Source organism: Amphiura filiformis, chromosome 3, assembly GCF_039555335.1.
Source record: "Amphiura filiformis chromosome 3, Afil_fr2py, whole genome shotgun sequence".
Lineage (NCBI taxonomy): Eukaryota > Metazoa > Echinodermata > Ophiuroidea > Amphilepidida > Amphiuridae > Amphiura > Amphiura filiformis.
Window position 1 is genome coordinate 31,742,751 of NC_092630.1, and position 24,980 is coordinate 31,767,730.

At 35.9% G+C, this 24,980-nt stretch overlaps 1 protein-coding gene across 1 annotated transcript in view; it reads right to left on the reverse strand.

Moving 5' to 3' along the window:
* LOC140147191 (uncharacterized) overlaps positions 1–24,980 on the reverse strand; it is an 85,941-nt gene that overhangs the window by 43,446 nt on the left and 17,515 nt on the right. Inside the window, exons 3-6 of the mRNA XM_072168971.1 lie at positions 23,115–23,234; positions 21,284–21,394; positions 13,835–13,960; positions 12,446–12,565 (exon numbers count right to left, since the gene is read on the reverse strand). Coding sequence (XP_072025072.1) covers positions 12,446–12,565; positions 13,835–13,960; positions 21,284–21,394; positions 23,115–23,234 — 477 coding nt within the window. The remainder of the gene's footprint in view (positions 1–12,445; positions 12,566–13,834; positions 13,961–21,283; positions 21,395–23,114; positions 23,235–24,980) is intronic.

Here is a 24,980-nt window from a genome sequence, read left to right on the forward strand (position 1 = left end):
CTGTTGTGATTTGGTAGTTCACATCATCTGACTGGTAGTGAGCTTTGGCAAAAACTGCATTACACAATTCATAGCGAGTGTGTAGAAGAATTAAAATATCACAGATATACTTTTATAGGTGCTGCGGTTCTTAAGTTACTTTGTAAAGAGGGCTGAAACAACAACACTTTTGTAAAATGTACATAACTCATTAACAACAATAAATTAAGCAAGTTTGCAAAGTATACTACTTGTAGAATGAACTTTTGCAAAACATCAAGGTGTTAATTTTCAATAATATATTGATCTAGATAATGAAAATCGATTTTTAGGTTGCTTCGACCAACAATACCTCATCTATATAGACCACACTGCTAGCACATAGTATTATAATATGATGTGATGCCTACTTGTTCAGCATGTCCAGTTCTGAACATTTTTAATTAACCATTTCACTGAGTTACCCAATGGTGGCAGTGCTTGAGATCTGCATGATCAGAATGGTGAATTTTGAAGCTTGCACAGCTTTAGCAATTTGTGGCTATGGATTTTCCAGAACAAAAGACAACACAAATTTGACTTTTTGCACTCAAAAATATGGCACATTTTGGGGGACAACCAAAATGTTTTGAGGACAAGCAGAATTTAAGCTTTGGTTATCCACGGGACAACCTCCGTATTTTCCTTATTTCGGACACTGCTGATAGGAATGTGCTTTTCACTCCACTGTAGCAGGTGGTTCAATGTCTAATAGAGCTGACTTGCAGCAACCCCATGAGATATTTAACCTGTATGTGCATTCATCTTCTTTTTACACATCAACTTGTTTGCAAGAACCTTTATTTTTGCTGCCCCATCTTCATAGCACTTTTAAGTTGTTAAACAATCAATGAATTGGATGGTGGTAGCTGTGTGTATGTTTTCACTTGTATTTGTTGGTGGTTTAGCCTATATGTGACACAATCTGTCTCATGTAATTTGCGGACAGATCTTTTTCATGCTCTGGACCAAAAGAGTGGAACAAACTTCCCATTCATATTAGGAATGCTCAGACTGTTGGCATTTTCAAAAAGCTGCTAAAATGTCATCTATTCCAACAAGCCTATCACACAGCCTTTCGAAAAAAAAATAATATCGCCAACTGAGCTTAAGCTATTCAATGTAGAGCGCCGCCTGTGTCTGAGACGTAACACACACACTTTGCCGACGTCAATCAAATGTATGCAAATGAGCATGAACAGCTTGTTGTGATCATATTTTACTATCTGTCCCTTTATTGGTTAGTCAAGTCTTTGAGTATGCCGATCATTCAGAATTTAACCAATCACATCTGCTGAAAGTTTCCAGGATGTTAGGCCTGGTCCACACGAGTGTGTTTTTTCCCGTCGATTACGATCGTGTCATAATCGTATTATAATATTAGTACCGTGTGTCCGCTCAATGTCGTCGGCATACTACAATCGTGTCATCATTCGCGAATGATGAAAATTTCCATCATTGGGCGGTTTCTAGCATGATCGTGTCGTAATTAATGATGAAAATTACCCGTGTAATACGCATTTTGTCGTTGTATTTATGTTTACTCAATGGGCTTCGTAATTACGGTAGCGTGAATTTATTACGACACGATGATGAGATGCTGACCGTGTGGACGCTCTCATCATTCATATATCATAATCGTGTCATAATCGGGTAATTACGACACGATGACGAAAATATACTAGTGTGGACTAGGCCTAAGTTTGGCCTTTTTGTTGCTCTGAATATTTATATTTAATGAAGGAATAAGAGCCTACATAAAATAGTACCCCTATAACGTGTTTTAAGGTGCCTTTTGTGAATGCCGACTCAAATATCATGACCCAGTCATGATCCAGCACGACTAGTGGGTGTGTGGCGAATATGTTGCTGAGCAGAGCGGCCGTGCGTGGCAGCAGCGTTGTTTTGAATGAAGATTTCTTGGAACTAGCAAAAGGCCGGGATCAGACTTGAATTCTTGTGTCTGCCTTTCAGTGCCTTTGAACAATTGACTTTTTGTATATTGGCGCTTTATAAATTTTTGTTATTGTTATTGTTGATCTGGTCCATGGGGCCAAAGGCAGGGGAAAAAATACATAAGAAACTAAATATCGAAAAACTTCAGAAATTTCGAACCAAGTATGCTAGACCTTTGGTGTTTCCAGCATATGATAACAGAATGTTGGTATGAGGTAAATTATAGTAATTCAATTTTCAAAAAATCCCCCTTTGGTGCTACTTAAGCAGGAGGAATCTACGATGATTAACTACTACTACTAATGGCAAACACAAAAGTAATCTGATAGAGACATCAAAATGAAGGTAGAATTAAAGTATGCCCTTTCATTGTGTGAGTAAGGCTGTTGGATTCGGAATTGTTAACTTACGCACACTGTAAAAACGGGCCGTAAATTAACAGATGCCTATATTTCGAAATATCCCATGATTTTACGGGAACCAGCCTGTAAGCAAAACACCTTTTTGTGATCAGAACCACCTACCTACCTACATACCCACCCCCACACATGGGTTTGCACTCACTTTGTAGTATTACATGTAGGGGTGTGGGGGTGTGTGTGTGGGTGTGGAGATATATAGGTAGGTGGTTCTGATCACAGAAAGGCATTTTGCTTAAGAGCTGTTCCCGTAAATCAAAAGAAATTTCTAAATACAGACATATCCGTTAAATCCATTTTTACAGTGCACACTAGCAGTAATTGCTGACGGTAGTGATTTATGTTTACAGAACAAGCTATTTACAATGCCATAATACACTATCATTGATAGCTTGGTAGGTGCAGTTCAACATAATACTGTTTACACAAAAATCTCTGATACTAATAATCCCTTCAAATGAAAGACATGAAACGGTGGGAAACGGTATCACTGCAATTTCACTTTACACACATGAACTACTTGCAACAAAAAGCTGCCACACTTACTGTGTTGACAAATGGGTCATTACCTGGTCAGACTGAACCAACTTTCCTACAAGTATTTACCAAGTAGCCCAGTAGAATTTCTATATTTGTCTTAGTTTACAAGCAATTCATACAATTTTTATGATTTATATAATACATTTTTGAAATTGGATCATTTTGGTATGTAGACCTTTGGTGTAGTAGTAGTAACATGTTGAACTTGCCTTTTATTGTTATTCTAAAAAAGAAGTAGTGTCAATAATGAGGGTACCAGTCATGTATTATACATGTATCTCATGATACATGTATGTACTTAGAAAAATTGTATTTTAGGCCCCCCTTGCTCCCTTTGATGTTTTAATTCCCACCCACTCCCCTTGAGACAATGCTTGTCATAGATTGCTGTGCATATTTATATAGCCTGTGCCGTGGTTGGGCCTCTGATAAGTGATCAGTCATCACTTGATGTACAATTTATCTATTTAATATCATATGTCTCAAACATTATGTATAGATGGGGAAACATCATTTGAAAAAAACTTATTTCAATTAATTCCACGCCAGTACCTCCATGACCTTCTACATGTGCTATCTACAGTAGATAGCACATTCATTGAATTTGGCACCAAATTCAGTTTGGCACCAAAATATGTCACTTGAGATCGGTCACTCATCGTGAAGTTATATAATGTTAGTTAGTATTAAAACTGTTAGAAAATTATAAAATCAGACTTCTTGAGGTCCTGTAGATTTCACATCACCAAATAATGTCTCTAAAGGCCTCCCGATCTGCAGTGTTTTTACATTTCGGAATAAATCAATATTAAAAACCAATAAAAATTGGGCAGATTTTGTGAAAAATTTATGCCAGGTATTAAATGTATGCTTGAATCCAAGCACCTGCCAAGATTTAAAAAGACTCTGTGTTTTTGGTTTTTAATCAGATTTTATAATGTATTTCTCAAGTCGCCGGTTTCTAGGTAAATCGCATGTGGCGATATTCTGAAAATGGGATGAACAAAATTGATAATTTTGCAGTCCAGTAGTTCGAAAATTCAATGGTCTCCAATATATTTTTTTTTGTTTAGTTGCTTGTTTGTTTGTCTGTCTTTCAGTAAATATCACTTCGAAAAATTTAGTCGCTTCATAAGGTAGGTAGAGCCATTTGAATAGAGCCCATTTTGTACACAAAGTATAGGGAAATTTATTACTATTGTGCTACCTTTAAAAAGGGAAGTGCCAGTTTGTACAGTAAGAACTCTTTTGAAATGGGGTAGTAACAATTGATGATTAAATCCATCAATGCTGGCCAAGAAACAAATTGGTATATCATTCTGTAGGCGCTTATAGGGTTATGCCACAGACAGATCACATAGAATCCAAAGGCTTGCTATTCCTAACCATAATCCTTGCCTGAAGTTACAAACTTGTAAGATATTTCTCCGATTGATATTTGATATCAGATCAAATTGAATTGTTACTCCATGGATTATATTGATAGCATTACAAATAGGCATTGTATATTAGTTTCCTGTTATGACATGGTGAACTGCAGATGAATCCACAGCAATAAATAAAGTAACATAGCAGGTGATGTACAAGCAATCTGAGTTTTGGTGCAAATTTGTTATCAAATCTTAAATATTAAATGTCCGTATTCTAGGCCCTATTCCAGGACTATTTGAGTTGAAATGATCTTGTTTGTGTCAATTTTGAGGCAAATCCAAATGTGCTCAACTTTGATAGCAAAGTGGATTCAGCTTGGGGGGTCACTCCCATTGTGGTCTGTACATCATTCGCGATAATAAAAATGCGTAAAAAGGGTAGTTTTTCGTGGGTAGGCACGATACACAGGTGCGGATCCAGGGGGGGAGCGGAGGGGGCGCGCGCCCCCCGTAAAAATAGCAAAAGTAGGAAAGATGGTGCGCGCGCTCCCCGTATAAACGAGAAAAGGGGAAAGGAGAGAAAGAGAAAAGGAGAAAAGAGAAGAGAAAGGCGAGAAAAGAGAAGAGAAAGGTTAAATTGCGTAATTGAGTCCTTCATTTTGCAAAATGTTCCCCTCAGACACACCTACGTATGCGTATGCGTAAACAACTGGCCGCTTTTTGCTTTTGTTAGGACACCGCATACACTTTAGGCCTATATTGTTTTAAGTAATAACTGAATAATAATGATTAGGCCTACAGTAATAGTGAATAATGATAATGTTCCACGAATGGCTTCGATTGGGCCTTCATTTTCACACATTTCAGAACTTTATCTAACTAAAATTTTACACAATAATACTTTAATAGTGTCAAAATCGTCTACCAAATGGCTTCAACTGGACCTTCTTTTTGCACAATTTTCCAACTTAGACACCCCCCTGCGTATGTCGATAAAGAAGTTGTCCTTTTCTTTATGCTTTGGATACCATGAACTTTATGTTTAAAGCAATTGAATTTATACAATAATATTGAAAACTTGTCCACGAATGTAAAATGAGCCGGCATGGTCATTTCACAAATTTTCCGCTCTTTAAAACTCAAATTTCACACAATAATAATGTCAAAATGGTCCACCAAATGGCTTCAATTAGGTCTTCATTTTGCAAAAGCTTCTCACCAAGTTCTGAGGGGGCACATCCCCCTCACACACCCCCTGCGTACGTCGCACAAGCAATTAAATTTATACAATTATAATATTGAAAACTTGTCCACTAAAAGGAAATGAGCCGGCATGGTCATTCCACAAATTTTCCGCTCTTTAAAACTCAAATTTCACACAATAATAATGTCAAAATGGTCCACCAAATGGCATCAATTAGGTCTTCATTTTGCAAAAGTTTCTCACTTCTCAGGGGGCGCATCCCCCTCAGACACCCCCTGCGTCGCGCAAGCAATTAAATTTCCACGAATAGGAAATAGCCGTTATGGTCATTTCACAAATTTTCCGCTCTTTCAAACTCAAATTTTACACAATAATAGTGTCAAAATGGTCCACCAAATGGCTTCAATTTGGTCTTAATTTTGCAAAAGTTTCTCACTTCTGAGGGGGGCACATCCCCTCAGACACCCCCATGCGTGTAAGCGCTGACGCCATGACGCTTTCAGCGGCCATATACTTAAATCGCCTTCTAGAAATCTCATGTATTTTGCGCCCCCCGTATTTTTTTCTATCTGGATCCGCGGCTGATACACGCGTATCATGTTTAGGGTGTCAAAAACGTGTAAAATTGGAAAAGAGGGTAGCAAAATTGTAATTGCTAATACGCGGAAATGAAGTTTAGGGTATGAAATTTGATGCAAGGAATAAAATCCCTGTTTAGGGTGTGAAAACAGGCCTGTGTTACCTGTTTAGGGTATTGTTTTAGCCAAGGGTTAAATCCTTGTTTAGGGTGCTTTTCAAAAGTTGATTATCGCGGATGGTGTAGAGGCCACAATGGGAGTGACACCCCCGGGGGATTCAGGTTTGGCCAATTACAAAACAGTGATCCCATTCAACTGATTGTGTCTCAAAATTGTTGTCTTCATCATACCTTCATCATACTTTTTTTTTTTCATTTGATCTTGGTCTTAAAAAAAAAGCACATTTAAAGGATTCGGTCCCTTTATAGCCGAGACAAGAAGTGTCTTTAAAAAAAGACAATGCCATGGATGAAGTTTATAATTCATAATTTTACATTGACAAGTACTTGGAATGCTAGTATTTTTTGTGTGTGGCACACTGCACAACTAAGCGGGTAGGAAATATTGTTACCACCAATGACATACTAGGAATTTCTCAAGAATTTTCATGTTGAAATCTAAATTGAAAAATGTGTGCTAAATAGGTCTATGTTTAATTCATACTTGAAACGAAAGGATCAATGGAAATTACATCCACACCGAGTTTCACAACAATCCAACAATCTATATTCAGATGACCTTAAGAATGTTTGCTGCCCAAGGGTGATCATAACCAATTCATGACAATCTAAATATCTATTCACCATCAAAGTGGTTACGTAATTCTCTTGCATGGCTACCGGATCACACTATTAGTACTTTGGTATGCCTTTGAGTTAGAGAATAAACGATAGGAATTTTTATTTTGCCTATCCTCTACCGTGTGATAGACGACAGGCAGGTCCAATATTTTGAGTAGTGGATGCCGGCGCACATTCTTAGTCAGTTAAATATTATTTTAATAACTGTAAACATTTTTTTAAAGCAAAAATTAAGTTACCGTCATAAAAAATCCCCTCATTATAAAATGAACGAAACTTGTTTACAACTTCACGTATTCTGTTGCGCGATTGCTAGCGTGTTCGCGATTCCGCACTAGTTCACGCATCCAGCGCGATACATACGCGCACCTCTACACACGCGTGTTACGATTATCAAGACGCATGATGACGGGGTCGTCTACGGCCTGATAGACGGCACCCGAAATCATACGATTGTCCAATCAGAAATGTGTCTACGAACTAGACCACTCCCACTGACTAAGAATGCCATATATACTTTGTGTGGTGATTGTTTTGATCATGGTTCATTACTTAGGCGTGTAATCCCATTGACACTGAATTATCACTAACTGTTAACTTTGATATGATCTTGGTGGTTTTGATGGCTGAGAAAAATGCATTTGAATAGTTCCCATTGTAGCTCATTGTACACAGTAATATAGGGTGTTGTATTTAGTGATGTGAACCTTGATGAAGAGGACAAATAGCTACAACTCAAACTCTTGAACACTGAAAAAAAAAAAAATTGCCTAATTTGAGTTAAGATCTTACAGAATTGTGAAATATAGATTAATTTAAGGGGTGGGGTATGAACCTTTGGACAGTATTTATTATGGGACATTAGAGCACATCAGACATATCGAATTGCATTCTGAATACAAAGAATGTCCTTCTGATATCAAATAATTTTCATTTTTGAAATTCGCAATGTAATACACATTTTATGGCAAATGAATAAAAATTGATATTTTTGATATTTAACAGTACTTGAAGTAAACTTAAAAAATCTGATAATATGTATGTAAAGTGCTTGTAGGTGGGATGAAAAGCCGACAATCAATTGAAAATTTTGACCTTTCGTATTAAAGATATGGATTTTTTTCCCAAAACACCAAAAAAAATTAGGTCTTTTTTTGGGAAAAAATCCATATCTTCAATATGAAAGGTCAAAATTTTCAATTGATCGCCTGCTTTTCCTCCCAGCTACATACACGTTAAGAATATATCATTAGATTTATAAAATTTACTTGAGGACTGTTATATATCAAAATGTGAAAATATCAAATTTTAATAATTTGTCATAAAATTTGTATTATATCGTGAATTTCAAAAAATGAAAATTATTTGATATCAGAAAGACATTCTTCGTATTCAGAATTCAATTCGATATGTCTGATGTGCTCATGTCCCACAAAAAATACTATCAAAACGCTCATTCCAGATCCCTTAAGATCTCACAGAATTGTGAAATACAGATTAATGGTCTCTAAAATTTGTTTGTGGAGTAAACACCTGTTGTGTAGGTTGGATAATTGGATTGGTAGCAGTCAAGGTTAACATGGTTTCTTAATTATATATGAAATCATCCTAAATGTATACAAATTTCAAATATCATATTATTTTCTTGCCACTTCATTGAGCAAACTTTGTTGTGAATGTAAACTTTTCACACTTGCTACCATTAATACACCCACTACTGCGACAACATGCACGTACCATTTTGATTAAGTCAACTATTGTCATGATTGCATACTTCAAATGTTTAATTGAGGTTTTCTCAATTATTGTGATATTAAATGTGGGTGTAAGCAGAAATGAATAATAAATGATTAATGTGTGCACATATGTAAATGCAGCCAAGCAAGATGACTCCAAGTCACATGTCACTATAATCTTGATATATGATTTAATGTAGTACTTTGTATGAATTTCATTGTTGCCTGGAATTTGCAATATCATTGGGCATTAAGTTCAATTATCTGGGATTTTGAATTTGCAATATCATTGGGCATTAAGTTCATGCAATTATCCGGGATTTACCCCACTAATGGTGTATTAGACAAGAATACAATTTTTAAGTATATTCAAGTAACACACATGTAGTCTAGGTGTTTTTATTCACTATTTGACAAGGTAGCAATAAATGTGAAAAATCGTAAATTAAAGCCACAATGTATGGTAAAAAATTTCAAACTTTCAAGATTTTTTGGAACATTTATGAGTTTAAATGTCCTAACTTACACCTAATTGGATTTAGCTAAATTCATTGTGTTTTTAAGACAGCAGAGCAAGTTTGACTTTAAATTAAAGCGGGTAATGTATAAATAAGTAAGCTTTCTTTCATTTAACTGATTAGTTTGGCTTAAAATGATTAGAAACTTTCCTGACAGTTGTTACTATAATATTTTAGAATATCTGGCAAAGAATAACCAAATTAACCGAAAGAAAAACCAAAATTGTATATAAAGAAAATATTATTGAAAAGAATGATGGAGATTGCAGGAAAACCACTGTATCTGAAAATTGCAAAGCAATGCTTATTTTCTTGGGAAGGAATGATAATGTAAAAAAACAAAAAAACTTGCTTTCATTTTGATAAAACCCATATGATAGGAAGCAAGTAGGAAACTTACATTTTTAATAGCATTAAGAATGCACAATGCTTGTAATGCAGATACCTCACAGAGCTTCTTTACATGTTTTTACAATTTCTTTCAAAAACACCAGGTCCAAGTTAATTGAATATACTTTAATTAAAAGTATGTACAGTATGTGTGGGGGGCAAGAGGGTGGGGTGAGTTAGTGTAGGGGTGGATTTGTGTGTGTTTGGTGTACATGGTAAAGACTTCAAATGTTCACACACACCCGAAAATAGCATGATAATCGAGGACATCCAGCAACCAAGGACGTCCACAGTTCCCAAGCAACATATTGAGAACAATGTTACTATACATGATGATAAGACCCTGTCTTGTTTGCTAGTGCAAAGGCTGGTCTTGGTTGGCAAGTGGGTCTACAGTTTGGATGTGGTTAGGTAAGTGCATGCAGGTGCATGCAGGTCCTTCTTTGCAGGTCCTTACCATGCTTACCACTTACATCACAAATAGAAATGTATTGCACAACAGCTGAATGGAGTATCCCATTATGCTTTGTGGTACATAATAGAATTGCATGTGAAATAGAAAATTCCTCATTTCAATTTTCAATTACATAAGGTAGGGTGCTTAGAATATTGTACAGTTTGTCCACTCTGAAGTACAAAGTGACATTGCGCGCATATACAACGCGTAAACAGTGCGCAGTGCTGCGTCTCTGCTGCAGGTATGCGTGCCTTCAAAGTTGACACAATGCGTGCGTCCACGTCGGTACTTTGTACTTCAGAGTGGACTGACTGTAATTGTATGACAAAAATATAGTATTTGAAACTACTTTTTTTTGTATATATTTACTATGTTACGTACTGTTTGTCCAAGACAATATCATCATCCTCTTCAAATTATATTTTATTAAAAGACATCAGTATTATTGCCCACATAGACCAGGTATCATGGTTTGACAGCTGCAGTTTCTGATATGCCTTCTAGTTCATAAAAGGATTAAGTAACAATGTTAGCTTAAATACTAACCACCAATGACCACAGAATCTGATTAAAAGTATCATATTACATGACGTTAATATAGCCTTTTGAGTACAATTTGTTACTGTAAAATATCCTATTCTTCTATTCTGGAAGCCTGTAGGTTATTACAATTCATTGGAAGATTATAAACACACCAACTCACATAAATTATACCACTATCAATTTCACTGTGCCTGAAGTTAGTTCAACTCATATTGACTTTGTTGTGCATACACCATTGCATTAAGGACAAATGTGGTTTGCCAGTCCGATTCACAAATACCTTCATTCGGCAAGTTCACTGGCAATTCTATAATTTTCCATTCACAAAAAAGAACTAGGATTGTTCTATAATTTAGGTTAGGCAGAGTGCCAAACATGTATGCCCACATACAAATGATAGGTCAAAATCAAATTGATGATAGCTTTCAATGAACCAATACCGGAAATGTGTATACATTTAGAAGCAGTTAAATGAATGGGGATTTCAAATTAACCATGCCCCTTACCAGTATTTGTATAGTCTTTGTATATATGATACAACACGACTGATCTATTTTCATACCCCAAGTGACCATTTATCACTCATACAGGCAGTTTCGTCTGGGATTCATGTAGCTATAGGGTGTGTTTAGACGGTAGCCTACTTTTGAATGTAGATTAAAAGCAAGCCAGCAACTAAATTATGCTACAAGCGAGTGTGTGTCCACACAGGACTTACTTGTAAGCCAACTCAAAAGTAAGAGTGACCTTCACTGGTAAATTATGCCATGATTATGCACAATCAGAATAGGATTGGGTCATCAAGGTCATGCTTACAAGCAAGTTTACATGTAAGTCTTGTTCACACTGGCCTTACATTCGAATGTAGCTCGCTAAGATATCTTACATGTAAAATCGTCACTTGTAACTTGCTAGTAGCTACATGCGAGTGTGTTTAGACGGGCACTACATACAAGTTTACATTTGAATGTAGTTACAAGCGACTTTACAAGCGATCGCCTGAACAAACCTATACTCAGTCTAGCTTGAATCGTACAAAACCTAACCTTGATCCTAACTTTTTTAATGGATAGATGTAATGAATGACTGACTGAATGGATGGATGAATATAAAGTGAATAACTGGACAATCACCTGTACAAGGTTACTGTCGTGTGTAATATTTCGAGTGTCAGCAGATTCACCATAATTACCATATCCCAATATTCTAGTGCACATGTACATCCACTGGTTGGGTAATTTTGAAATTTGCCCAGGGGCGGGGGGCACTGGAATTTAAAAGTTCATAACTTTTAACCTTTATTCCATGCAACATTTGTCTAAAAGGACTCAAAACACTGTGATTAATTGTACAAGGTATATCCTTTTTTATAAATATCCTTGTTTTGTGCGATATGTATGTACAGTGCCTGATCATGAAAAAAAGCCTTTTTACGTGAATCTTTGGCCACGCATGATACACCTTGGTCAATGACCAGTGCACCCCCTGGAAATTTGGCAAATTAATGTGGTTATTTCCCAGGTTATTTTCAACTGCATTTGCCATAATTTCAGAAAGTAAGTGATATTCAGACCTACCGACTATGGTGGTTTACACCTATAGAGATGTGCTTACTAAACAATGAAAATAAGTAAATTTTAGCAAAAAAGAGTTTTTGCTGATTTGGGTTTTTTTCATGCAGGTAAAATCATTGTGCAATGCAGGGGTGGATTTAGAGGGGGGCGCACCCGGTGCGCGCCCCCTCTAATTTTTGCATTCATGTATTTTTGCAGAGCGGCACCTGACTTTGTGTGCGCGCCGAGCAACAGCGGCAGTGGCGGTTGCTCGGCACCCCCTCTATTGAAAATTCCTGGATCCGCCCCTGCATTGACTTATATATTTGCTTAATAGAATACTTTTTATATACATGTACTTACATTCTTGACAATCTGTGCCCTCATAGCATCGTGGACATTCACATGTATAGCTGGCAGCACCAGGCAGATTCTTACATAAACCCCCATTTTGACATGGCTCCCCAGCACAGCTATCAATTTCTAAAATCAATGAGCGATTTATGTATAGGTGATTAAATAAATAAGTACAAAGATGAGATAAAAGTGAGAGAAAGAATAGAAGAGAAAGACACACAGGAAAGAAAGAAAGAAAGAAAGAAAGAAAGAAAGAAAGAAAGAAAGAAAGAAAGAAAGAAAGAAAGAAAGAAAGAAAGAAAGAAAGAAAGAAAGAAAGAAAGAAAGAAAGAAAGAAAGAAAGAAAGAAAGAAAGAAAGAAAGAAAGAAAGAAAGAAAGAAAGAAAGAAAGATAGAAATGAAGAAAGAAAGAAAGAAAGAAAGAAAGAAAGAAAGAAAGAAAGAAAGAAAGAAAGAAAGAAAGAAAGAAAGAAAGAAAGAAAGAAATAAGGAAGGAAGGAAGGAAGGAAGGAAGGAAGGAAGGAAGGAAGAAAGAAAGAAAGAAAGAAAGAAAGAAAGAAAGAAAGAAAGAAAGAAAGAAAGAAAGAAAGAAAGAAAGAAATTAGTATCACACATATTTATTAATAAAAAACACTACATGTACATCTGATTTACAGATGCTAGAAAAATGACTGGCATCCAAGAGGCTAGTATATATTCAAATATATATATATTGCAACAAATAGGTCACAAATGCTGATTTTGGTTCTCTGCTGCAAATTTCTGTTATATACTTTGTTCAACTTATAAATGGTATATATTAATTGGTTTTTGTTACTGCACAGGTCAATAAGTCCAAATCTAATGTATGGCAGCGCCCAACTGCGTGCATTCCTTAAAATATAAATCCACCATGTTATGAGTCTTGCCATTTATAATTCCAACCAAGTATAGAAGGTACCAGGCCCGTACACAGGATTTTTTGGGGGAGTGCTGATTTTGAAAAAGTGGACCTTTTTTCCAGGGGGGGGGCAATTTTGTAAAAAGTGTAAAATTTTGACCTTTTTGACCAAAAAAGCATAAAAAACCCATTTTTTTTGCTCGCTATACTTTTTGTATACTTTTGTACATTTGGGGGGTGGCCGCACCCCCCTTGCGTACAGGCCTGGAAGGTACACTCGCACTTCACTGTTCACTTGCAGCTCCAATTAGGCACATAGCAAGGTGAAAACAACTTCTTTCCAAAAATTTATGATCCCCCAGTATATTTGGGAACCCCCCCCCCCATTCTGAAGAAAATGATAGCCCCTTATTCAGGGATGCAGTTTTGTACCGGCTCAGTATCCTAATCAGCCTATATACTAGAATAATCTTTGCAATTCTACTTCTGGTAGGATTTCTGGTTACCAAACTTACCCTCTGTACATGTTTCACCACCATATCCTATGGGACATTCACAGGTAAAGTTAGTGAAACCTGGCTCGGATATACAGGTAGCACCATTCTCACAAGGTGTCGGGTCTGTTGAACATGGATCCTCAACTGTGAACAAATAAATGGAAAAGTATTAACCACAGACTACAGGCAAACTTTGTAATATTAAATCTTGTCTACTTATATAAATTCTTCAGATGGACCCTTTGGCTTGCATGTTATCAAGGTCATGCAGGGCTGGATTTACTTCTTGCTGGCCCCTGGGCAACTACAACATGACAATGGCTCCTGGTTCTTCGAATTGAAGCGTTATACCCCACCTCCACCACTGTAACTTAAGTTTTTCAAGAATATTTAATTGGGGTTCTTGTTGAATTCCATCAAATAACTTTATCCAATTTTAATGTTAAAAAATGTGGCAAAATTGTGGCCTGAAACCAGACCAAAAGAAGATGCACATTACTTCTTCTTCCTTGTTTTTTTTTAAAATTATTTTTTTTCATCTTAAAATTTTGGCCCCTTGATCATGGCCCCTGGGCCCAGGCTGAATCTAAACTGTGGTAAATCCAGCCCTGATGCCATGTATAGCCTTGGAAAAATGGCAAAATGGTAAAATGGCATCTTAAAACCATTCAATAAAGTGCAATCATGTACTAAAATCAATTCGGCATAAAATCTAACATTTCCATCAATGTATTGTATTCCCGCACCTGCAAATTCTTTGACTGATATGACATCTATATGATACATTCAAGACCTAAATACTTAATGAACCATTACTTTAATTTGAAGGCTTTAGTTAAGATATCAAAGTACATATTGTTAGCAATATACATATCATACATAGTCACATATCTGTTATGCATGCAGTCAAGTTTCAAATGTTTACAGGTGAACAGGAATCATTACGAATGAAGCATTCAGCTGTAAGTTGGCTTCTATATAAATATTGAATAAATGCTTTGTTGATCATGTTGATTCTGGGCTAATGAGCTTATCAGTAAAAAATATTGAAAGTAGAAAAATTGGGCCAAAAATGTCAAATTGTAAAGGTTCAGTCGGATTTTCTCATAAAAAGGTCTGCATTCAGAAAATCCTCACCCTGCTAAAAATCCTGACTACGGGCCTGGCAGCATCCTAATTAGCCTACATAACCATCACACCCAGGATCAGCTCCCAAGTTCCATATAGATAGACTGAGACAACAATCAGTTAAATCTCTTCACATGGGTGTCGACTGCTGTAAAGACGACATGTTTCAAAAAAATTTTGAAAATTCAAAAATTTCAGAAATATAAATTTTCATGACCATATTTGGAATCAGCATGAAAAATGCATTCAAATGAGTACAAACAAGCCTAGTATTGGGTAAGTAGTTTTTAAGATAGCTCTTGATATTTTGAGAAAATATTTCAAAACTTTTTTCCGTTGAAGCGCATGGCCAGCACACAGAGTTTCTCATTCAGTAGAATTTCAAACTAGCTCAATTTTTTCCACAAAAACCTAATTATGACATTTTGAGGCTCAACTTGAATTTTACTGAAGGTATAATTCTTGTACAGTATTGAATGTTTTGTATGTTTGGTATGTTTAGCTACTAGTGTCACTTGTAATGTTGATGATTGATGAAATAAAGTATGAATGAATGAATGAATGAATTTATGCACCTGCAGAGATATGGGGATGGCATTTTGTCTTCTCCATTCTCTAGTCTGGTTTATGTGTTTTCTGTTCAATCTTTGTACTTAAAAGTTTGTATGTTTTTTTAATGATTGCAATAAAGATTGAAATGATCAAAAAAAATGATTGATAACAGAGGGAATGTATAAATGAATGTGTGGGAAGAATGAATAAACTCTTCACCGAAATACCCAGGGTGGTGTATTGCTAAATATCCAGAATGAATAGGAGGGCATTTCATACACATATTCAATACTGAAGTACAACAACATTTATATCACAAAAAAATATGAAAATCACAACTTCTCTAATGAGCACTTTCGGGTTTGGGATTTTCTCCGAGTAGGTCGCTTTTATGACGCTTTTATGATTTATTAAGCATATTTTTAGATCTGGAAACTAATTCATTTTCTGTGGACTCTAAGCTTATCATTGATATATAATTTGACTACCGTATTTCGTCAGATTGAAATAAGGGTTTGGGTTACAATTACAACTTGGTTCAATGTTGTAGCCAGCAGTTTTTGAATGATGGGATGGTTTCCAAAAATAATGATATACACATCACAGAAAAAATTAATTGAACTTTTGATCATTCAGTACAGCACACATGCTTTGCCATTGAATATTTGGAATTTGATTGGTGGGTGGGTGGAAACATTAAAATCAGTTTTTTGTGGTGGGTGGAAGCAGTGTTGGGCATGGTATTAGCTACAACATAGTTCTAGATAGTACATACATGTAGATTGATTACCAGTCAATATTTCTACCATCAACCAACTCCATTTGACAGTTTTCACCATCCCAATGATGCCAATGCTGTGCAATACGTTTCGAACATTTGCGCCTTAACCAGACATGCATGGCATGTGTTCCATTAACTACCCAGGATGCTTAACAATGTCATTTTGGGTTCGCATTTATTTTTTACATTATTTAAGCTGACAATACATAAAAAAGGCACAAAATATTCATCCATCATCCTCAGTGACAGTGTCATATGTTTCAGACCATGAGATCTGCATGGGCAGTCAGTTCGCTTGTTGTAAAGTCACTGGGTGGGTGCTTATTGGGGCATGGGTGGTTAATGGAACGAATACAGTACAAGTACAGTACTTGTGGGTAAATTATTGCAAGTATGATTATGTCATGGCAAATCTTACTGCTGGGATAACAGAGAAGAGGGCAGTGTTAACCCAGAGGATGATTTAAGGAAGCCCCATCATGCACTGCGAAAGTGTTATCACTAAAGTTTCAACTGCCACTTTACTTTTAAAATCCCATTGAACTCTGTGCAAAAGATGTTGTTTTAGAATTGTGTGTGTGTCATTATTACTTGGTCGATTTCAGAGCAAAAGTGATGTGTGTTTAAAGGATAATTCACACCTTCTGTAGATAACATAAAATGTGAAATCGACCAGCATCTTCACAGTGTTTTTATGTAAATATAAGTGTACAAATTCAAATTTAACCATGCACTTCTATGCGGCATAGCACAGTAAACCCAGTGGGGTGGTGGGTAGTACTTAAATCATCCTCTGGTGTTAACCCATCAGTGGTTGGCAAAAATACAATGGTGCATGGGCATTACTTTTCTGTCACTGTTTTAGAATTTCCATAATTCTTATCAAATTTTAAATTCAATTTGAATTTGAAATTTCTTCTGTGTTTGACAAAATTGACAAGCAGAAATAATACATCCTTTGAGCAAATTTTTCCCAAATTAACTTTAACAATCAAAATAAATCAAATTCAATTTTGGTAGGAAAAAAATAGCTGAATGCACCATTACAGGTACAAGGTCAAAACCACTGCCACCAGATTTCTTGTGATTAATTAAATATTTTGGTTTTTTTAATTAATTAAACTAATAGATAATTAAACTGATAGGTAAACAACTCCATGTTGCTCAACTGGTATTATTTATTTACTCAGATGCAATTTTGAGAGTGTTTGTCTACTACTACTCAAGTCAAATTGGGCATCAAACTTATTTTCATAGCAAAATCAAAATGAACTGAAAAAGTTAAAAATGGCTTCAATCAGACATTTGTTTTTTACCAATTTCCAACTTTTAAGGAGGCAAACATTCCCCCTTGGATATCCTCCTTGGGATAAAGTAGTGTCTACTTTTGTTTTGTTTTAAGTAATGGTAAGTACAAACAATGGTAATGGTAACAATAATAGTGTAGACATGATCCAAGAAATAGCTTCAATTGGCCCTTTATTTTGAAGCCTTTCTGAATTCTGAGGGCTGCATATCCCCCAGACCCCACCCACCACCCCAATGGCTGCAAAATAGCCTTTCCAAAAAAATACAACCAAAACTCTTTGGTTGTGCCCCCTTGCAAATTCCTAAATCCACCACTGGTTTTGGGTGCACACAAATGGGACCTAGTTTAGAAAAAAAATTACAGAGGTGCACATGCATTAGCCAGGGGAGGGGAATAATTAGGTCAAAATAGCACTTGAGTATTCAAATTAACCATATTTACATAATGCACTTTTTCACTTCTTGCAAAAAATAAAAGGAAAACTTAAATTATATGAAACAAAAAACATTCGCTGACTTGACTAACAGTCTCAATCTGGAATCCATGCATGGGTTACTCTTTGAAAATTTAACTCTTAAATACTCAAATAGTTATTCAAACGGAAAAAAAGCTACAAATTGAAAATAAAACAGAAGATTTTATGATGTAAAATGAACACAAATATGAATAATGTGTTGAATCAAGCATGTGAAAACAAGATAAACAACCCTTTATTACTAAGTCAAATGGAAAAGCATGCATTCCAACAAAGTTTATGCTTTGAAATTGACTAAAAAAAACACCACAAATAACTTTTGTATATTGTATAACACCTGTAAACAAAATCTTTGAGCATCAAGTCTGATTTGTTCACTTACATTAAACTTTGGTTCACCTCAAGTTCTGCAGTGATTGGTTGCAGTATCGAATCGAATGCATAAAATTAATTTCGCACAGTGTATATGCATGCGTACAAGGCCAGTTTGTCGGCACATTGACCATGCAACTGCAACATTGACTTTAAAGGCCCATTCAGTGATTTGCTCATCCGGACAATCGTAAAAATCATCAAAATTCAGATTTTGGTACCTTTGTCATTGTCATAGATGTGCTAATATAGCTCTGCAGTGGTTCAGCCGAAAGTCGTGTATTTAAGACAAAATAAGACATTTTACACGAATCTGTAATTTAGATACTGACAGTATCTAAATTAGCTACGGTATTTGAATGGCGCTTCAACTTCATCAGTACTGCTGTTTTGTTTTGTTTTTGTTCTTTGTTTTGTGCCAAATTTGTCATTTCAAAAATACCAAATGATAATTTGAATGACTTATCCTTCACTTTTAAGCAATTTATAAACAATTTTTTTTTTACACTTGCGCTGGGATCACTGAATGGGTCTTTAAGTGGACGTGAAGTGAACCAAAGTATATCAATGTGATATTATACAAATATAGACTGCTCATGAGGGAGATGGGGAGAACTGTTTCCCCAAGGTGATCTTGACACCAATGTGTTTATACTATTTCCCCCAAGGCCGTCAGGTTGAGGGGAAATAGTAGACCAATGGTCTAAAGATCTAAAGTATTTGTTTTATACACCTCATACATATTTTGTTGGCATCTGATTGGTTAAAAGCATTTTTGTGCAAGCGTTTGTTTGATCTAATAAGATTTGGGAGTATTGGTCTAGGTCAATTAAACCTGCAATGACATAGACCAAGAGACATAGGCCTAACTAGGCATCATAGGCTAGGCCTAGTCAAGGCCAGGTTCCCGGCCTTGCATGCTTTGTTGATTGAATGCCCACACATGCATGCAGAGCACACATGGCATGGTTGAACACCTGAAAACCTGAAAAATGATAGTTGAGAGTGTAGAGATTTAAACTACTGCCAAGAAAAGTGAAAGAAGCGATTTTCATTAAGAAAGAGACCAGCTCCACCCTTGAGGGGACGGGGCAGAGAACTTTAAAAAATGACACTTTGCTTTTAGAAACACCTTCCAAAAGGTCAAAAAAGGACATTGTCAACAAGAAGTAAAGGTCATACATCAGTCATTTACAAGTATACGCTGGCGAAGTTACGTAATTAATTGGATTAATTACCATAGCAATAGGTGAAAATAATCTTGAACATATCGCACTGCACTACAAGCAGGTTACACTCATCACCTGTGTATGTCTGCAATCATAGATTGAATACAATACTGGTCTTTTCAAAGATACTAATCTTACAGGTGCAAGTGAACAGCATGATATGGTTCAATGCAGAGGTACCGCATGAACGTGTCATTGCAGCGCGGTATATTTAAAAATTGATTTCACCTATTGCTACATGGTAGTTAATCCGATTATTATGTAACTTTGCCAGCATCACTGCTGATGACAGAGTATGGTTATAGTGTTGTTGACTGGTTTTAAACTTCTCTTTGATTAATGATAGTTCATTTTTGGTTAATTTTGCCTGAAAGCAGCAAATCAGGCAAATAAAAAATATCATGTAACCCCCATAATTTTTAATCAATCAGATTACATAAAAATATGAATGGTGTGTATAATACTAGTTAGACACATGATGAGGTATTTTGGTGCAAATATTCAACATTTGAAATGAAAAAGAGTGTTAGATTAATTAATAATCCTATAATTTTGCATCAAATAATTTCCGCTTTTCTATAATTGGCACATTCCAGTCATTGATGAGATGAACATCATTATCACATTGATATCGCCATTAGCGCCAATCCGGCTTGAAATGTGGGGGGGGGGGACACCCGGCCAAAATTGTTTTAAAGTACATGTAGCTGAAAAGAACAAAAAAATGGGGTTTGCCCCCGGATTGATGTCCATGGATATCACTCAATATAATATACCAAAAGCGAGGTCAAGAAGGGTGTGATATCAATGTTCCCTCATCACTGACAGGAAAGTGCAATTTAGAATAGAATTAAATAAAAAATCCCTTAAAAAGGGATGAGCAGTGACAAAGTTCATCATTACACTGATGCTCCCATACTCACCTTCATTTGTGTTCTACATAATTCCTACCTCTGGCCCTTATTCAACATTGACCTTACCTTGAATGATTTTTGACATGATAAAAATCCCTTTAAAAGGGATGTACCGGCAAAAGGATGAATTACAATGAGTAACATCAAATCATACACATACCTTTTTATAAGTGGTCATGTACATATTTATTTGTACACTTATTGTAATAACCACTATAACAATCAAAGCTTTTACCGAGCACATAGATATAGAAATATGACATAAAAGTAGCTTGCATTGAGCAGGAAAAGATTGAAATCATTTGAAAGCAGATGAACAATTTTTGAAAAGAAATATGAATTCCAAAGGAAACAAGTTTACCCAGCACAAGAAGATACTGTACAGCTGAACCTCTCAATATGAAACACAATATCAACATCACAATTATATAATTATCAGACTCTATCAGTACTATATAATTTGGTTCACCTCAAGTTCAGTAGTAACGTACGTTGCGGCAGACTCGAATCGCATGCACACGCTGAATGTACACGCACACGGAGAGGGCCAGTTTATCGGCACACTTACAGCGCAACCACAAAAAAGCATTGATGTCACAACCGAACTTGAGGTGAACCAAGTTATACACATCAAACACATTGAATAGATGCAAATATTATGTGGTGTTGATAGTTAAGATTGTGTTGTGAGGCTCGACTGTACTCACAGATAGCACAAGTTTTCCCGTCCATGTAGCAGCGCACACATTGAAAGTTGCCAAGCTGATCTGTGCATGTCCCACCATTTTGGCAAGGGTTGGAAGCACACTCGTTTGTTTCTGAAATAAACAGAGAGCTTATAGAAAAGTTATACTTAGAAGAATATATTATACACCATAATTTTCTCCACCCAGTCTTATGTCACAAATTATCAAATTTTATGTCTCCCAGGAATGTGTCTTCTAATGTTGAAAAACACATTATGAGGTGTTTTTTGTATTTCATCTTTTAATGGTTCTTTCATTTAAGAGGTATTTTTCGTTATTTTAGCGTCCTCTTTTAAGGGTATGGCTCCATAGATATCAACAAAAAAAGCATATTTCCAAAATTTTAGTTGATTCGGATATTGAATTTGCAAGTTCATTCATGTATTACATAGCCTCATAGGCCACTGTGTTGTAAATTATGGCTGTTGACAACCCCAAAATGAATCTGCAAGAAAGCTTGTGCCATAACCATGACATAGTCCTACATGTAGGTTTGTGGTGATAAAAAAATCTCAACCTTTTTGGAGTAAATTGAAGTAAAAAAAGTAAACATTTGTGGATCACAAAGCACCCCTTAAAGAGAAGCTTTATCATTTTTTAATGATTTTAACTTGTTGTTTCTAGACAAAGACTGAGTGGTTGAAATGAGGTCATATACCGGTACATATTTTCCCCTACCGTATTTCGTCAAATAAACGCCCCCGGGGGCGTTACATTTTCCCAAGGGGGGGGGCGTTTATTCAAGGTCAATTTTAGAACGATAATTTCCGTTAAAATCATTAGGTAAAGTAAAAACACACGCTAAAATGACGAACTATGAACTAGAAACACTGACTTCTGGCTCACTTCCGGGTTTCTGATCCAGATTTTCGCCAATTATTGACACTATTATCGACCAGGTGCGCAACTTGGTAAGCTTACTACACAAGATAGCATGGAAATATCGGCATTTTTGAAACATCTTGGTTGAAAAAAAGTGGTGGGGGGCGTTTATTTGAGGGGGGGCGACTATTTGACGAAATACGGTATTTAAATTTAAGAGCAGAATTCATAGCAGAATAATAGCCAAAAATAAACATGATAGTTTTGAATAAATTGGTACAAATGAAACATTTGTTCTGTTTCAATGCAATACAGTCCCAGAGATATGAAAGAGACTACCACTACCATGCCACATATGATAACACATAGCACCAGAAGAAGTTTCACATGAATTTCTTTGACAATAAAAATCATGAACAATGGGAATTTACTGTCTGCCTATATTATTTGAATTATCCATTTTTTTTGTGACAAATTATCATAGTTCAAAGAGAAAAAATATCTCACTTTCACAATATCTTTGAATTCAGATAATAGTAAGGATACTATAGTAGAGATAGGGCAGGGTTTAAAATGCGTAGCAAAGTAAGGAATGCGATTATAATTCAGATCAGGATTAGGATAGATGTGTTTAATATATAGACCACTTGACATCATTGTTTATCAACAAAGGTGAGGGACTGGTCTATCAATATGCTTGAACAAACCACTACACTGTTCAATAGCTTTCTTGTACTCTATGAAATGTGATGGGCAATTTAAAATGCACATGCCCTGAGCAACCTACGAGGCGTATACACACTGCAGGGCAAAGAACAATGGAAATGGCCATAATCCGTGTGCATACTGCCGGGCAATGACATCACATGTCAAGTGGTCTATGGAGGTTTGTAGAATTAAGATTCAAATTGTTTCTTTTGGCACATTCTATATAAGTTTTGCACCATGAATCCATCATTCATTACTTTACCTGTTTCACAATCTTTTCCTTCAAACCCTAGTGGGCAAATGCAGAGATAAAAATCGGCCGAACCGAAGTCATAACATTGGCCACCATTTAGGCAAGGATCCCCAGTACACCCCAGATCCACTGAAAGAGAGAAGTAGAATAATAGTTTAAATTTCTAAAACATATAACACTTGTACAATGTACATACATTTTTGTCTTTAATCAATCAAGCACAATACATTAAGGGGCTGTGCAATAATTATGAGCCGGGGGGTAAAATTTCAAATCAACCCGCCAAATATCGCTTCCCCCACTCTCAGCCTGCCAAAAATTACTTCCCCCTCCTCTCAGCCTGCCAACAAATCTTTGCCACCCCCCTCCTTTGCACATACCAAACCTTATATGGTTTAGGTATATGTTGCGTGCGTAACGAGCAGGAAAATTTGCATATTAAAGCGTTTAGCCTTTTTAGAGCATATTATTTAAAAGGCGCCCCATGAACGTGTGCCAAAACTTGCTTGCCCCCCCCCCCAGCTTGCCAAAAACTGTTCCCCCCTTTTGGCTCGCCAAAAAGTTCACCCTCCCCCATTTTACCCTCCCACCAGGACTCATAATTATTGCACAGACCCTAATTATATCAAGTATTCTGCACTTTTGAAGCCATATGGTTGCAAAGTCACATTTGTTAATTGCATTCATTTGTGGCCGAGAACAAAATTTTGAATAACAAGGCACATGACAGTACACACATAACTGGTAAACTTTTATGTGATCTGATCAGGAAACAGGCAATTTCAATGTTCAAATTTCGGTATTGTGTATAAGGATATTTTTATTTGCACAAGTTTTATCTTACTCATCCTTAATATGTAACCCACAAGAGCAAAATACATGTATATAAAACAAAATATACTACTTTGACAGGTTTATAGAGGCCAAATTGTGTGCAATTTAACTGGATTTTATACAATCATTTTCAACTGGAATTTTACATTAAACTAAGAATTGAAATGGCAGTGAAAACTGTGAAATCTTCCACAGGGGGTATGAATTATAAATAGAATAGCCCAAAGTGTTCCACCATTTAATAAAATTAGCACCAGGTTGCATTACTGTTCAGTGCAAATTGTTTGATTATGCAAAGATCACTAGTATAAAATTGTAATTTTTAGTACATTTGAATGTGAATGTGAAACTTAACATTTCATAAATATTTTCATTATTATATTATTTCATTTTTTAGAAACAGTTCAGGCATAGACTAAAAATTGTGTATATATTAAATATACTAGTATCCCACAACATGTCACCCAACACCCACTGTAAAATGGAAGTACTTGGAGAGATCATGGCAGTTAATCTGATCACGTTTTCCGAGTTGTAAAGTTACCACATTAGGTGGGCGTACAATTTATACAGTATGATGAATACATTTTCATTTTTGATTGAACTGTCATTCTGTGGATAATGAATGGCATATTCTATACCTACAACTCATTACGGTATTAATGCAGAAGTTAGGGCAACATCTGTTTACTCACTCCATATACTGCAAAAAGTTGCTAATAATGCAGAAAAGCAATCAAACTTTGTCATTGTCAAGTTCAACTATTTAGTATGATCAAATATATTTAGGAGCATGCCTTGTGGCTAAGCTTACCATAGAACTCAAGGTCATTCATAATTTGGCAATCTAGCACAAGATATTACAGACAGGATATTAGGCCTTTTCGTTCCATCTAATTCAATTAATTTTTATCTTCTAACGAATGTTTGTTGATGGAAAATCGATTACACTTCATGTTAAAAAATCTGATGGAAATAAATTATCGATTTTACATCAACAAACATTCGTAAGAAGTTAAAAATGACTGGAAATAGATTGCA